General features: G+C 36.8%; 1 protein-coding gene across 6 annotated transcripts in view; it reads right to left on the bottom strand.

Moving 5' to 3' along the window:
- EIF2AK4 (eukaryotic translation initiation factor 2 alpha kinase 4) overlaps window positions 1–14,347 on the bottom strand; it is a 109,099-nt gene that overhangs the window by 27,476 nt on the left and 67,276 nt on the right. For all 6 annotated transcript variants that reach the window (XR_013485404.1, XM_078151337.1, XM_078151336.1 and 3 more), the window contains 8 exons: window positions 13,832–13,936; window positions 12,351–12,408; window positions 11,607–11,686; window positions 10,015–10,116; window positions 7,487–7,540; window positions 4,517–4,753; window positions 2,506–2,580; window positions 1,923–2,045 (listed from right to left, as the gene is read on the bottom strand). Coding sequence is in view for 5 of the 6 variants with exons in the window: in XM_078151337.1 (XP_078007463.1) it covers window positions 1,923–2,045; window positions 2,506–2,580; window positions 4,517–4,753; window positions 7,487–7,540; window positions 10,015–10,116; window positions 11,607–11,686; window positions 12,351–12,408; window positions 13,832–13,936 (834 nt within the window). In the remaining variant the exon portion in view is untranslated. The remainder of the gene's footprint in view (window positions 1–1,922; window positions 2,046–2,505; window positions 2,581–4,516; window positions 4,754–7,486; window positions 7,541–10,014; window positions 10,117–11,606; window positions 11,687–12,350; window positions 12,409–13,831; window positions 13,937–14,347) is intronic.

Below are 14,347 nucleotides of genomic sequence, written 5' to 3'. Positions count from 1 at the left end.
CCTGATTATTTATTTAATGTTTTACTGATATCTTTTATTTATTTTACTGACGCCACAACTACTTTCCAATCTCCACCAACCATATTCTCTCCAGTAGAACCATTTCTTATGGCATCTCTTCTGACAAAAACACATTTAAATAAAAACAAAGTAGTGATGGGGAGCAGTGCAGAAAGGTTAGGCATAACTCAAATACAGAGCTGCTGCTGGATTCTTTTAAATTGTGCCTCATATGTGATGTGGTATTTGGAAAGCAAAGGGAAAATTTCAGAGTTCAACAGAATCATAGGAATATGTCAGTGCTGGCTGTAGAAAATGACAAGGCACAGACAAAATTTAAACTGGGGCCCTGTACTTGCAGGAGTAAAAAACAATGCCATTAACATATAAGCTTTATAACCTAATACGTATAATACCATAGACACACCACAAGAAGAGCTGGTGCTGACTTAAGCTTGTTGTGGTGGTTCAGTCATTTTTCCTTTGTGTCTTTGTTTCTGTGGCCTCATTTGGGGTTTTCTTAGCAAAGAGATAATGGTTGACCATTTACTCTTCTAGCTCATTTTATAGATGAGGAAACTGAGACAAACAGGGTTAAGTGACTGGCCCGGGGTCACACAGCTACTAAGTGTCTGAGGCTGATTTGAATTCAGAAAGCTGAGACTCTTCCTGACTCCAGGCCTGGTTCTCTTCACTGCAGCACCTAGCTGCCCAGGATTTAAGCTACTTGTGCTTAAAACCGCACTCAGATTTTTGGGACACTCTGCATATAACACTGCAAGATGATTAACAGCTCAATGGGTCTCAGCGGGTTAGCACAGGCAGAATATGTTTATTCCAGTTTGGTTATGGGTTCTAATTCCAGGTTTGTCATTCATTCATTTTGGGAATCCACACAACTCAATTCAATAAATGTTTACTGAGCACCTACTCTGTGTGGTCACTGTGGTATAAAGATAGATATGACATAGTCTTGCTCCAAAGAAGCTAACAACATGGTGGTACGGCTTATCATTGACTCCTCTAATAACTCAGCACATGAGTGCCTTTCAGATAAGGTTTGTTCAACAAATATCTTTTGAAAAGTTAGGAACAGAACTAACAATTATTGAACAGTTCAGCTTTTCCATACGTAGAACTGGGCAAACTAAGGCACTAGGAAGATTAACAAATGACAACCAGAACTCAGTTTTCTGTAAAAACAATTCTTCATGCCACTTCTCATCCCCAGCCCCAGACACACAGCATGATAAAGAGCTGTTGGTCAGTAATGGCATTCTGGTAATCTGTTAACTAATTAGGAGTCATAATCCTATATAGCAAAAGTATGTCCAAGAAGATAGAGAGCCAGCTTAGGAAAAAAAAAAAACAAGAAAACACCCAATCGGGACAGTCACTGACATTGTATTGGCTTAATTGAGCTAAAATGTTGGCAAGTCAGAAAATGGAAAAATTTGCTGAGAAATACAACATACACTCCCTCATTTGATATAGCTATGTGATGCTGTCATTACTATGGAGATAACTAGCATCCTGGTCAGCGTTCTGTGTCGAGGTTCTGATGACCAGACTCCAGGAAAGGGCACTCTAGAGTCTACGGACACAAGTATCTACATTACCACAACTAACTTCTGGGCTGTTGGCAAGGAGGCAAAGACTTGGAGCTCAAACATCTTTTGGACTTCAAGAGCACTCTTTACTCTGACCCATTCTCTCTTAAGAAGAGTTTAAAAAAAAAAAGGCCATGTGAGAAATGGCAACAATGGATACATAAACCTGAATGGAATAAGAGTTCCAGTATAAAAATGAGAAGTGCTAAAAACAAAATGAAACCAAAAAACCCCTCAATTCTAATCAGACTCAGTAACAAATCTGTAGGTTCTAAAAATCCATCCTGAAAAACAGAACATTCCTGAACTCACCCTGAGATCATAGGGAAGCATCACCAGCATTCCACTGTGGTCCATGAATAAGGCTGCTTCGTTGTGCTCATACATTTGCCTATTTCGGGGAAGTAGCAGTGGGGTATACAGCTCGACAGCTCCCTATACCAAATTGGCAAACCATAATTAACCTGAGTTCTCATACTCCCCAGGAACCAACTTAAAGTGAAACATAAACCTGACAATTAAGGATACGTCACTGGGGACCATTATAAAAGTTAGACTAATCCCCATGCACCGCTCCTAAGTTATTATTAATTTCTTTTTTATTCTGCATATTCCACACAGAGTGAGCTCATTTACAACGAGACATAGCAGTTCTCTTATAATGGTGACTATCCAACTTTATTTTAAAAGCAAAGATGCTATCCTCTTAAATGAATTTCTCTTCAGGAACTTGAAATATAAAAATGAGCTTAAATTTCACTTGCTACACCAATTACCTGTAACTGGATTTGAAAGCAAAAGTATATTTAGGTTTTATTCAGATCCACTGCCACTACTTTCTGACAGTGAAAGAGCAAGATAGGTAACAAAATGAGATTAAAAAAAAGGACCTACCGTGTCTCTTAAAGATGCGGATAATGGTGTCACACACATGCTGCTGTATCTTGGCTGCACGGATAGAGAAGCTGCCCTAAAATATGATCAAGACCATTGAAGTACCACACCAAGAGGGAAAACAATTTCCCCCTCTAAAAGAATATTGCGTTGGTTGGTGGTATTACACCATTCATTTGTAGAATCAAGGAACAAGGTTTCATAGAGTCATCGTGTTTCCAAACATCTTTAGGGAAGGGGGTTCTAGCATCTTTTCTCTTGTTTCATAATGATCCGTACTCTAAACAGGGGTCATAGTAAGTCACAATTTTCACAAAAACAGAAGTTCATAACATGCAAACAACTATGTACAATCAAGCCATAGGTAGGATGAACTGGAAAAAATCACCAGAAGGAAGCCCTAGAATTACAGTGATCAGGAGAGTCTTCCTTCGCTGGGAAAGGAAGAAGGCAGAAGGTGGGATTTCAGCTGGGTCTTGAAGGAAAGCTGGAAAACCAAGAGGTGGAGATGAGGAGGGAGAGCACTCCAGCTGTGCAGGATAACAAATGAACATGCCCAGAGTCGAGAGATAGAGTGTCTTATTGTAGGAACAGCAAGGATGCCAGCGTCACTGGGTCACAAAGTATGTGGGCAGATGTTAGAAGACTGGTAAGGTGTGGGGGAGGGGGAGAAAGGAGGAACAAGGTGTGAAGGGCTTTGAATGCCAAACAGAAGATTTTATATTTGATCCTAGAGGTGACAGGGAGGCGATGGAATTTACTGAGCGGGGGGTGACATGGTCAGACCTCTTCTTTAAGATCATTCTGACAGCAAAGTGGAGCATAAGCTTGAGTGGGGAGAGACTCGAAGCAGGGAGACCTACCAGCACGGTGGTGGTAACATGATTTCCTCTTTATCTATCAGGTTACTGGGGTGGGAGACTGGCAATAGCTGTAGAGAAAGCTTCTATGTTTGGGGGACTTCAGGCCCCTAGTTCCCAAATAGATGCCACCAGATCCCTGGAAAACACCCTGGTATGTGTATCCTATCCTACTATCTGCATATTCTATGTTGTTTCCATTTAGATTCTAAACCTTTAAGGGGAAATTACCAAGGGGTCTTCTAATTTTATATAATGGTAAGTCAATTCAGCACACTTTAGCACAAAAAAACCCCTTCAAACTATAAGCCGCAAGACTACCTTCAGGACCATATATTTAAGGTAAATCAACTGAAGTAACATGGGGAAAAGGTGGGTGTAATAAAGCCCTATAAAACCAAAGTAGAAACTCAAGAATGTAAGCAACCTGATAAAAATGTGGGAGGAGGTTGGTGCTCAGCTAACTTCTGAATAGGCTTGAAGAGTCAGAGAACTGGGTGGTCTTTGTGATCCCTTAACATAAAGAGAAGAAAATAAAATGTTTTGCTTGCATTGGACTATGTGATCTCTAAGGTTCTTTGTAGCTCTGTATGGTCTTAAGTACAAGCAATTGTGAAACCTCTTTGGCAAACAGGATATATCCATCAGACCAATTTTTTCTGCATATACAAGGACCCAAATCTATTTAAACATACATCTTATATTAAAGCAGTCTTACAAATAGCTTTCTAAAACTAACAGGCAAAAGAAAAAAAAGTGGTCCCTAAAATCTACATTGACTCCATACTCACTATTACATTTCTTCCAACCCAAATCTACCTCTTTTTATTACTCCATATATCAGCACATAGGAAATAAACTCATTCTCAAAATTGATTCCATGAAAACCAAACCAAAAGTGAAAAGAACAAATAGGCATAGTACATTAAATTTATTTTAGGTCCACTATTTAGTTTGAATTAGAATTGCCCAGATGTTTTAAGATTTGGGTATTTTGGCTAATGCTTATTATTACAGCTGCATTAAAGTACCTTTTCAGTAACAGCCATCTGATTTAGTGCTATTCAAGATGACTTAGAATTTTCTGAATCTAGCCTGTGTTTGGTTAAATATGTACTATGAGAGCTGTAAACTCACAGTTTTTAATCTCACCTTCAATATGTCACTGTCATATGTGTAGTCGATGGCAGGGGAGATGCGCTGGGAAAAGATCTGGCCCATCATGGTCCGGTAGGCTTTGCCATCAACGTTGGCCAGGGTGTGGTGGAGAACTTCGTGCAGTTCAGACTCCTCTAGCTGGGGTGGGGGAAGCAGCTCACTCTTCAGCAGCTCTGTGGCAGTGGGTCGCTTTGCTGGATCGTGGTTCAATAGCCAGGAAATGACAGATTTCTACAACCAAAGCCCATGGACATGGTTACTATAAATTAGTGAAGAACAAGTATCTATAATGTCTTATAATTTTTTTTTCACCTGAGCCACACCAAAGAGATCTTTGTTGCATTTAGTATAATTTTAATTGGGTTTTTGCAACCTTTGGTATACTATTATTTATGTGTCACATACCTCACTGTTAAATATAATATAGACATTCTATAAATAGTAATTTATTAGAATGCTGGATGCTCTTTGAAACTTTTGACAATAAAAACAATTACAGAAGACCAGAACACTTAAAGGCAATCTACACACTATCAATAAACTAAAGGGAGTATAAATTCCATAAAATAAAACATTCTTACCATTGTATGTTATGACGTACTGTAGCTACTGGAATTCCTAACGTAGGTAAAACAACCTGTGACAATATACTTCAATTTTGTTATTACTTTTCCAAGCATAAGAAAAAAATTAAAACTTAAAAAGTTTAAACTTAACCAGTAATCTCTAGCTTTCTCAGTAGAGGGATGGGACTTTCTGCCTGAACTGGGATTTTCAGGGCCATTTTTCTCTTGGTGATGCTGCCACCCATTTTCTAACCCTATAGTACTTTAAGTGGTGTTCAGCAGTAAAAGGAAGCTCAGAGAAATAGTTAGAGTTGATCCACACCTTTTTGCAGGGCACCTTCCTTTTGTTTATGGGGAGATAAGACTTACCTTTGAAGAACAGAGGAGGTTCATAAAGCATTTTACAGTTTCATAGCCTACCCAAGTAAATAACTCCTCATTTCCACTAAAATTTAGTTGTTTTGAGTTGAGACTGAATTACTGCAGCTAACCATGTGTAGTCTTAGGAAGCATTTTTATATTAGGGTATGCTGAATTGATTTAGTGAGATTTTCTGAGAATTTACATAGTGTAAAATTCATAGAAATAATAAACTAGCTTTTCCAACAAAACCCAGACCTTGCCTATTTTTTATGTATGGAAAAAAATTCCTTTTATTGCATACATGTACCTTGTCCTACTATCTGCATATTCTATGTTGTTTCCATTTAGATTCTAAACCCTTAAGGGGAAATTACCAGGTGGTCTTCTAATTTTGTACAATGTTAAGTTAATTCAGCACACTTTAGTACAAAAAACACTTTAAACTATAAGCTGCAAGATTACCTTCAGGACCATATACTTAAGAGTATTTAATAAATATCAGAAATAGACTCTTGGGCCGAGAAGGAATCTTAGTTGGCTAGTTTAACCCTTTTGTCCAATAGATAAGAAAAGTGAGGCCTATAAAGATGAAATGATTTGTTCAAATTCTAGTGTCCAAAGTCACACAACTAATTATCTTTCCAATGATAGTGATATAATCATCCTTATGAAATGGTCATTTATTGGAAATGTTTCCTAACATCTCTCACAGTATCTATAAGCTAGGAAGAATAGTTGGCACAGTCATTAATTATGGTTCTGTTTCTAATTCTATTAGGGACAGTAGCCTGTTAACTTGAGTAAGATCCTATGCTATAACACACACACATATACACACACACACATTTCATCAGTGGGAGCTGGAGGTGAGGAACTTTCTCCATCAATGCAGATGAGTACCCTCCAGATGAATTCTGGTCTTAGGGACACTGAAAGATTAAGTGTCTTGCTGAGGGTCATATAGTTAGTAGCTATCAGAAGCAGAAAATGAACCCAGGTCTCTGAGGCTAGCTCTTTATCCATTTCACCACACTGCCTCTTATGTCTTAATAATTTCTTTAAAAATAATAAAATGAGCCTGGATTTTCTGTAGGAAATGTAAGAGGTATGAAGTTCACATATACTTATGAATTCAAACAACTAATCAACATTAGTAAAAGCATATGATCCCAGCTAATAAAAGTGTAAACATGATTTTTAATGTTTTTCTAACAGTTCTTTATTGGTGTAGTCCTCAATCATAATACATAAATACCATAACAAATAGCACATCAGAAGTAGAAAAATGCTAACAAGTTGAATGCTGGTGACCTATTTTGGTTGCTGTTTTCAAAGGGCTGTTGTCTCTCCCAAAATGTGGATCAAACCTTAGCAAAGCAAAACAAAACAAAAAAAAATCCCCTTGCAATAAGAAAAGGAATCACTGCAGAAACTATTACTTATATCCATAATTAGCCTTAGAAAGAAAGAGATGAATTGATGTACAATACATGAAATTCCAGATCATTCTTTTTCCACAGTAGCTGGCATTCAGTCTTTCGCTGTGACTGCATTATATATACTGTGTCATATATGAACATAATTATATTTGAAAATGTTCTAATATGAGCTTGTCAGAAGCTTGAATGTTGTTTTCTTCTCACTAAGCTATTTAAAACCTGAAATCCAACATAATTAAAATTTTAAATGATGTTTTTCTTTCCTATAAAGGCCCAGGTTTTATCTGAAACGAAGAGCTGTAAAAGTACTTTCTTCACTGCAGCAGTTAAGTCTAGGGTTTAAACAGTACTTCATAGGCACAAAGAGCTACACAAAAGAATCCAGCAGCTTGTTAATTCACTATGCCAACGCTTGATTTTTTTTATCATGTATTTAAATTTCAATAATGTTTTAAATGCTTTATCTTTCAGTATTTCTTTTTTACTTTGTTCCAGGAACACAAGAGAATGACTGGCACAGATTACTAATTGAAGAAGAAAAATAACAATTAAAACTCAAGACTAAAGACATTATAATTAAAGCATCTGAAAATTACCTGCTTCGTATGTTCTGCATCATCAAAATCTTCTGGAAACTTGGGAGAAGTAGGCTAAAAGGATAATTATATTCGAATTAGCAAATAAATACAGCAAACACTTGGCAAACTACCATAATTAAAACATTTGTTCACCAGAAGTGAAAAAAAAATGCTAGCACAGAAGTGACAAGCTAGTAAGAAAAGGATAAGCTGAGAACCATCTTGAAATCTGATACACATTCTGTCTTTACATTTTAAAATTTCTTACTCATATAAAAATTACTTAGAATAACACTGCTTATTAAGGAACATCATAGATCACTGAATATCTTAGAACCTCCAAGTCATTTAAAATGACCAGAAAGGTCTGCATTGTTTCCATTACCAGAGGGGTACAATATTTTTATTTTTTAAAATCACAAGAAGAGACACTAAGAGGTAATCATTCACAATGAAAGTACCTATAATACATTCAACTTTTCTGGCTAATAATACTACATTGATATCATTAAAATAAAAATGCAGATATACTTAAAATGAAGGAACAATGTGCTGCTGAATTGAAAGTACTACATCCTAATTATTAAGGACCCCAACTTTGCACAAAACACCCTCAGTTAAAGCAGTAACAATATGACAACTTTATTTACTCCAGGAGGGTATAGATACAGCTTTAAAAACTGCAGTAAAGTAGCCCAGGTTTTGTAAACAGTTATCTCTTAGGTGAAAAGCAGGAAGATGGTTCTAAGTACAATGTACTTTTTTACTTACAAGGTGCTATTTCATATAAAGCAACAGACCTCTTGCCTCTGCTTTATTCTTCGTGGAAATAAAGACAAACACTCTAAGTTGCCTCTGTACCTCACAAAACAGCTACTTTACATTTTGATTCCCTTTGCTCATCATGCCTTTCTGGACAGAGGTCAACCCAGCCAAATCCCATCTTCTGTCAGATCCTGACACTATTCTCTCATGTGTACCCAGGGCATTTATTGATGGCAGCCCTTAAGAGAATCCTAGCAAGCATGAAGATTGAGGCAAACTCATACTATCAGACAAAAGAAGAAAGCAAATGAAAATGTAGTTGGATAAAATGCAACATCTGATCCAAACTGCGGATTCTTTTCACTCCCTCTCTCGCTGCTGTCTCTGTATTGCCCCAAACTTTTTTTTTAAAATTATGTTTATGCTCATTAATACTAACCTTGCATTTACAAATTTTTAAGGTCCACAAGGTGCTATCCTCACAGTAACTATCTTAAAGAGGTAGTATAATTATATATTCATTTCACAGATGAAGAAGCTCAGACTCATACAGTTTAAGCACTTTGCCCGAGTTCATAAAGCTAGGAAGAGTCAGGGCCAAGTGTCCTGACCAAGTCTAGCCTCTTTCTTCTGCACTAGGAATCAATACCCTGTCTGTCTACCTAATTCTCTCCTCCTTCCCACATCCCTTTCTAATAGCTGTGAAAACAATTAAGTCTCCACCTAAAAGCTTAATTCCATGTGGATGTGCCTAGTTGCCAGGGTAAGTTTTAGTACTATGCACATGATTCTTACCACATGAAGTGCCCTTACCATTTCTGTAGATCTACTCTCTTTTTATTTATTAATTTTTTTAAAAAAAATTAATTTTATTTTTTGTTACATTTTAAGTTCTGAACTATCTCCTTCCCTCCCTCCCTCACACTAGAGAAGGCTACCATTTGACATATATATACATATATGTAAAACCATACTATGCATATTTCTATCCATCCATTCTTCTCTGGAGGTAGATAGCATCTTCCTTCATTGGTCCTTTGTAGTTGATTAGAGTATTCATAATACTCGGAATAACTTAGTTGTTCACAGTTGTTTTTCAAACAATACTGCTGTTACCGTATACCACGTTCTCTTGGTGCTGTTCATTTCATACTCGATTATTTCATGCAAGTTTTCCCATATGTTCCCATGTGAACTCAACCTGCTCATTATTTCTCGCAGCACAGTAGTAGTCCATCACAATCACATACCACAATTTGTTTGGCCATTTCCCAATTGACAGGCATCTCTTCAACTTCCACTTCTTTGCCACCACAAAGAGAGCTGCTATAAATATTTTAGAATATGTAGGTTCTTTTCCTTCTCCCCGATCACCTTGGGAAACATTCCTAATAGTGGTAATGCCAGGCCAAAGGGTATACACAGTTTTAGAACTCTGGGCATAATTTCTGATTGCTTTCCAATTAGATCTACTCCCAATATGATCTGAGTCAAATATAAAGTGGTGGAAATAGAAACACTGGAGGGAAGTGGCAATGTTACTGCTGATGCTGCCATAAGAATGAAGAGTTCCAGTGATTGTTCCCTGCTTGAGATAGTTCATTGTAAAGGACACTTGCTAAGGCTGACATGCCTTAATAATTAAGTCCTTTTATTTATGGTGGGAACTTTTTTCATATGTTTAAATACAAAAAAAGATATGTTGTCATATATGTAAACCTCATGTGTTAATAACCTAGGTTAGTGGGGCTCATTTAGGGGGTGAAATCATTGATTCATACTTCTCTGAGTTGACTGAGAATAAAGATCCTTTCTGATGCAGTAACCATGGGATGATAGGACATTTCAAAGAAGATGATGCCCAGGCTGAAAAGATCTACTTTCTATGGGAGAAAAAAAAATGGAATTATAAATAATTTACTTGTATTCAGTTTTGACTTGTGATCAAAGTACACTTTCTTAAGAAATTGTAGGATAAGCATTAAATGGCCAAAAAAAATAGAGAGAGATTAAAAAAAGAAGTCATGGCACAGAAATCTATCTGCTCAGACAGTTCACAAAACAAAAGAATAAAAACATAAACAAAATGTTCCATGTTTAGCCTGTGAAGCATTTGATCTAGTTCATCTGAACACTTTACTGGTAAAACTAATTCTAACTGGCTTTTGTATATTCACTGTCAGACTAAAATGGCTAAAAATTTCAAATCTTGGATACTGATAAAGAACAACAGAGCTGCTATAACAAGTGTTGCTTTGGGTAACACCTTAATTTATTAATCATCTGATGCAGGACACTGAGTGAAAATTTAAAGTCACTCTAAGTGGCCAGGGGGTTGCAAGGTCATTCTAGTATTGGTAGTAGAATGTTAGCTCCCTGACCAACACTGCCTTTTGTAATTGCATACCTAATGCCTAGCATAGTGCCTGGTGCATAGCAGGCACTTGATAACGCTTATGGGTTGACTGATTAATGCAATAATAAGAACTTTAAAACAGTACAGTGGATCAGGAAAAGCCTCATGATTAGCTCAAAGAAAATAAATGAAAATTCAGTTAGAAAAAGTACTTAGCAAACATTTGATAGAAAAGAATCCAAAAGAGCATTGATACTGACAGGATGAAATTCAGAAAGCAGTCTTACTAAAGGATATACAGATGATAATGTAAACTAATTCACTGTATCCTACGGTTGCTGAAAATTTTCATCACTTTATTTTTCAACAAAATTAAATAGCAAGGAAACACATATCCTGCTTTTCAGAAAGCTATTAAGATAAATCTTATTCTAAGCACTAGCAAAAAGTTCCTCTTAAACCGGCTTAGATGACCTCTGAGGGCGTGTGTGTGTGTGTGTGTGTGTGTGTGTGTGTGTGTGTGTGTGTGTGTGTGTGTGTGTGTATCTCCTCCTACAAGTAAAACCTAGTTTTGAACTATTATTATAAGGCTGAGAAAATGATTCTTGATTCAAGCCCTTCATCTAAAATGGTTTAGCTAGCAGTGTAACATTTTTTACAAGGAAATGTGCTCAAGTTGAAGAATTTACAGAAATTTTGAGATTTTTGACAGAAAAGTTATAAAATGCCAAGGAAACATCTGAAAACATCTCAATTTAACATGCATGCACAGGTCAAAATTTAAGTGGATAAAGTTTCTGTCTTCACAAAGTCTCGCATGTTGACAGTATATACTGAATCAATTCACAGTATCGTAACACTAAAAAACAAACAGGAACTGTCCAAACTAGCAAATTCAAAAACAGAACATTTGAGAATGGCCCCAAAGTGATGTTACCTTTTAAGCTCATAATATTATCTCACTCTTGAAACTTTCTTTGCTTTTCAACAAAAATAAAAGGCTCCCTTTTACATTACCTGGTTATATGAAGATTTAGTGCTTCCTTGGACTTCTGGGCTTACGTACAATGCTGTGCCGACCATTCCAGTTAAATTATCTGTGTGGTTGGGGACAGAAAAAAAGCTTTACATGATAGGAGTTCTATGGACAAGGAAGAAGAACCTACAAAAAGGGGATTAACTAACAGTGATGAACTGAGTATAATTAATTATTGATAATCCACACTGATGGATTTTTTATGCATGGTACAAAAGATCATCCATATATCCCTTGTATAGTTAATTACTGACATTCTTCATACTCTATTCTAGGATGCCTTCTTACTCAAGCAAAAGGGAGGCAGCTCCAGATAGGCTAATGTTTTCTATCAACTGAATATGTTCTTAGGAGAAAACCCTTTAGATCGGCCAAACTGATCAGGCAGTCTGCCTTCACTGATGTACACAGCAACAGATAAAGAAACTCTACCAATGTAGGTCTGTAGCCATTGTGCAACTGACAGCCTGGGTGAGCTGCCTGGGTCACTGAGAGGGTAAGATGACTTACCCAGGGCACCACTGTCAGTTTTCGTTAGACATAGGACTCGAACCCAGCTCTTCTGAATCTTGGCCAACACTTTACCCACCACACCCTCATTGCCATTCAACCACATTAAGCTCCTTTTTCTAATGATGCACTGAAAGACAATTATCAGTGCAGAGGAAATGGCATTTGATGTAAAAAAAAATCAGTGATGAAAACATGCAGCTTTCCTTGTTTACCTGAAGGGTAAGATTTAACTAGGTGATCAGCTCCCCGATCTTCTTGTTTGGTATCAGCCTAAAACACAAGGAACCCAAAGATTAGGATGTCACAGCATTTGTCACTGATTACTGTCTTTTGCATATTTCATGGCTTGCAGGTCCTGGAGGGTCATTGTGACCATGGGCTGGTGTTGCCTTTCTAATTTCTTTGTGTCATTTTCTAGTCCACACTGAGGTGTCCTCAAAACAACATTATGTAAAGTGAATGATATTCTTGAAAAAACAAAACATTCTAATAGAAAATGGCTATCCCCTTTCCTTAAGTGCTTTTTCTCATTTCCTCTTGTTCTATTGCTCTCTTTCCTACCATCTTCACATAAAAGTTGACCTCCCCTTTTCACTAAGCCTCAGTTTCCTTTCCTTGCCCCTAAATGGGGAGGGAGAGGAGGGGGAATTTTGTCATTTTGTCTTTACTTGGTTGAAACTAAACACAAAGCATGAATCAGCATAAAAATAAGGAAGCAAAACCTACCTTCTGTTGATAGTATAAATAATGTCTTGTACATGTCTTATGTACTGCATATAAATGCTATTAATAAACTCATATTAGTTTTTTGTCATGTACATTCTTAATCAGATATTAATAGTATAGCTACTATCTATCACATGTGTGTAGAGAAGAGTCCACCAATTTTTTTTTTCATGTTTAAAGAGGACATAAGGGAACCACTAGATTAGATATTCTCGATCCTTCCAACTTTAAAATCCTCCATTTCCTATAACTGATTTATTTTGTAAATGTGGCTATTGATATATTCAGTTTGCTTAAAACAGAGTACACTTGCATAAATTCATGGATGAAAGTTCTGGCATTTCATATTAAAACTCTACGCTCTTTACTGCTCATTACCTATGTACATTACTAATGTACATGGTGTCAGCTAGGAGATCCAGAACTAAAATTCCTGAGGGAGCCAGAAATATATGCCAAAGAAGCCAGTAGCAGACGTAACTTATTGTAGCATTCCAGTGTTGGTGGCGGAGCCCACTGCTCTGAGCCCTGGCCATCTAGCCTGTGCTCCTGCTCTAGACCAGCCCCATGCCCTGAAGATAAAAAGAACTGATTAGATCTGGGCTCAAGTGTCTATGGCTGGTGGCTCAGCTCCAGCTGTCTTGAAGTTTTTTCTCACTAAATGAAATCCTCATACCAAAATACTAAACTAAGAGAAATTAAAATACTTCGTATTTATGATTGAAATAGATACAAAAAGATAATTTACTTCTAATTAAAATGCATTTACCAATAAATGTAAATAATTACTAACTCATGATTAGAATGCAGAAAACATGTAAACTGAAGACTCCAGTCCTGAGCCAGGAGAATCACATTAACTTAACCTTTTTTTAAAAGCATCTTTCATTGTGATTAAATCCTAAAGCTTCAGCAGTGAGATTTGGTCTCTTTTTAATTATGGTCTCCACTTAATTAAAGTACTCACAGCAAAGGCTGGATGGTCTGTGGCCAAGCCAAAATCACCAATTTTTACGTGATCATCAGAATCCAAAAAAATGTTGACAGGCTTCAAATCTCTGTGAATCATTCCCTGTTAAAAGAAAGATAAGAATGATACCCTGACTTATAGATGATTATCACAAGAAGGGCGAATTTAATTTTAGAGAAAGAACCAGGAGCTGCTCTTCATTTATTCCCCCATTCATGGAGTAAAGGTTTATTGAGTATCTATTATGCAGGAAGTAGGTGGGAAAGGGCCCATAGGAGGAATACAAAGTTTAAGCAATTCACTACCCCTGTCCTCAAGGAACTTACCATCTACTAGGAGGAGATGACACAAACATAGCATCATATACAATATGTGATGATAAGTGGCATTACTTTATTTTTGGCTTGTTGTTTTCTAATTGCTCTCCCTACTCTGATTTACCCTGAATAGCTGTCAGATTACTCTTCCTAAAACACTTTTCTACTAACTTTTGGTTTAAGTACAAATTCCTCA

This window comes from Phascolarctos cinereus, unplaced genomic scaffold (assembly GCF_003287225.1).
Source record: "Phascolarctos cinereus isolate Bilbo 61053 unplaced genomic scaffold, phaCin_HiC Scaffold_3;HRSCAF=262, whole genome shotgun sequence".
Taxonomy (NCBI): Eukaryota; Metazoa; Chordata; class Mammalia; order Diprotodontia; family Phascolarctidae; genus Phascolarctos; species Phascolarctos cinereus.
The sequence above is the reverse complement of the archived record's forward strand: the minus strand, read 5'-3'. Positions and strand labels throughout refer to the sequence as shown.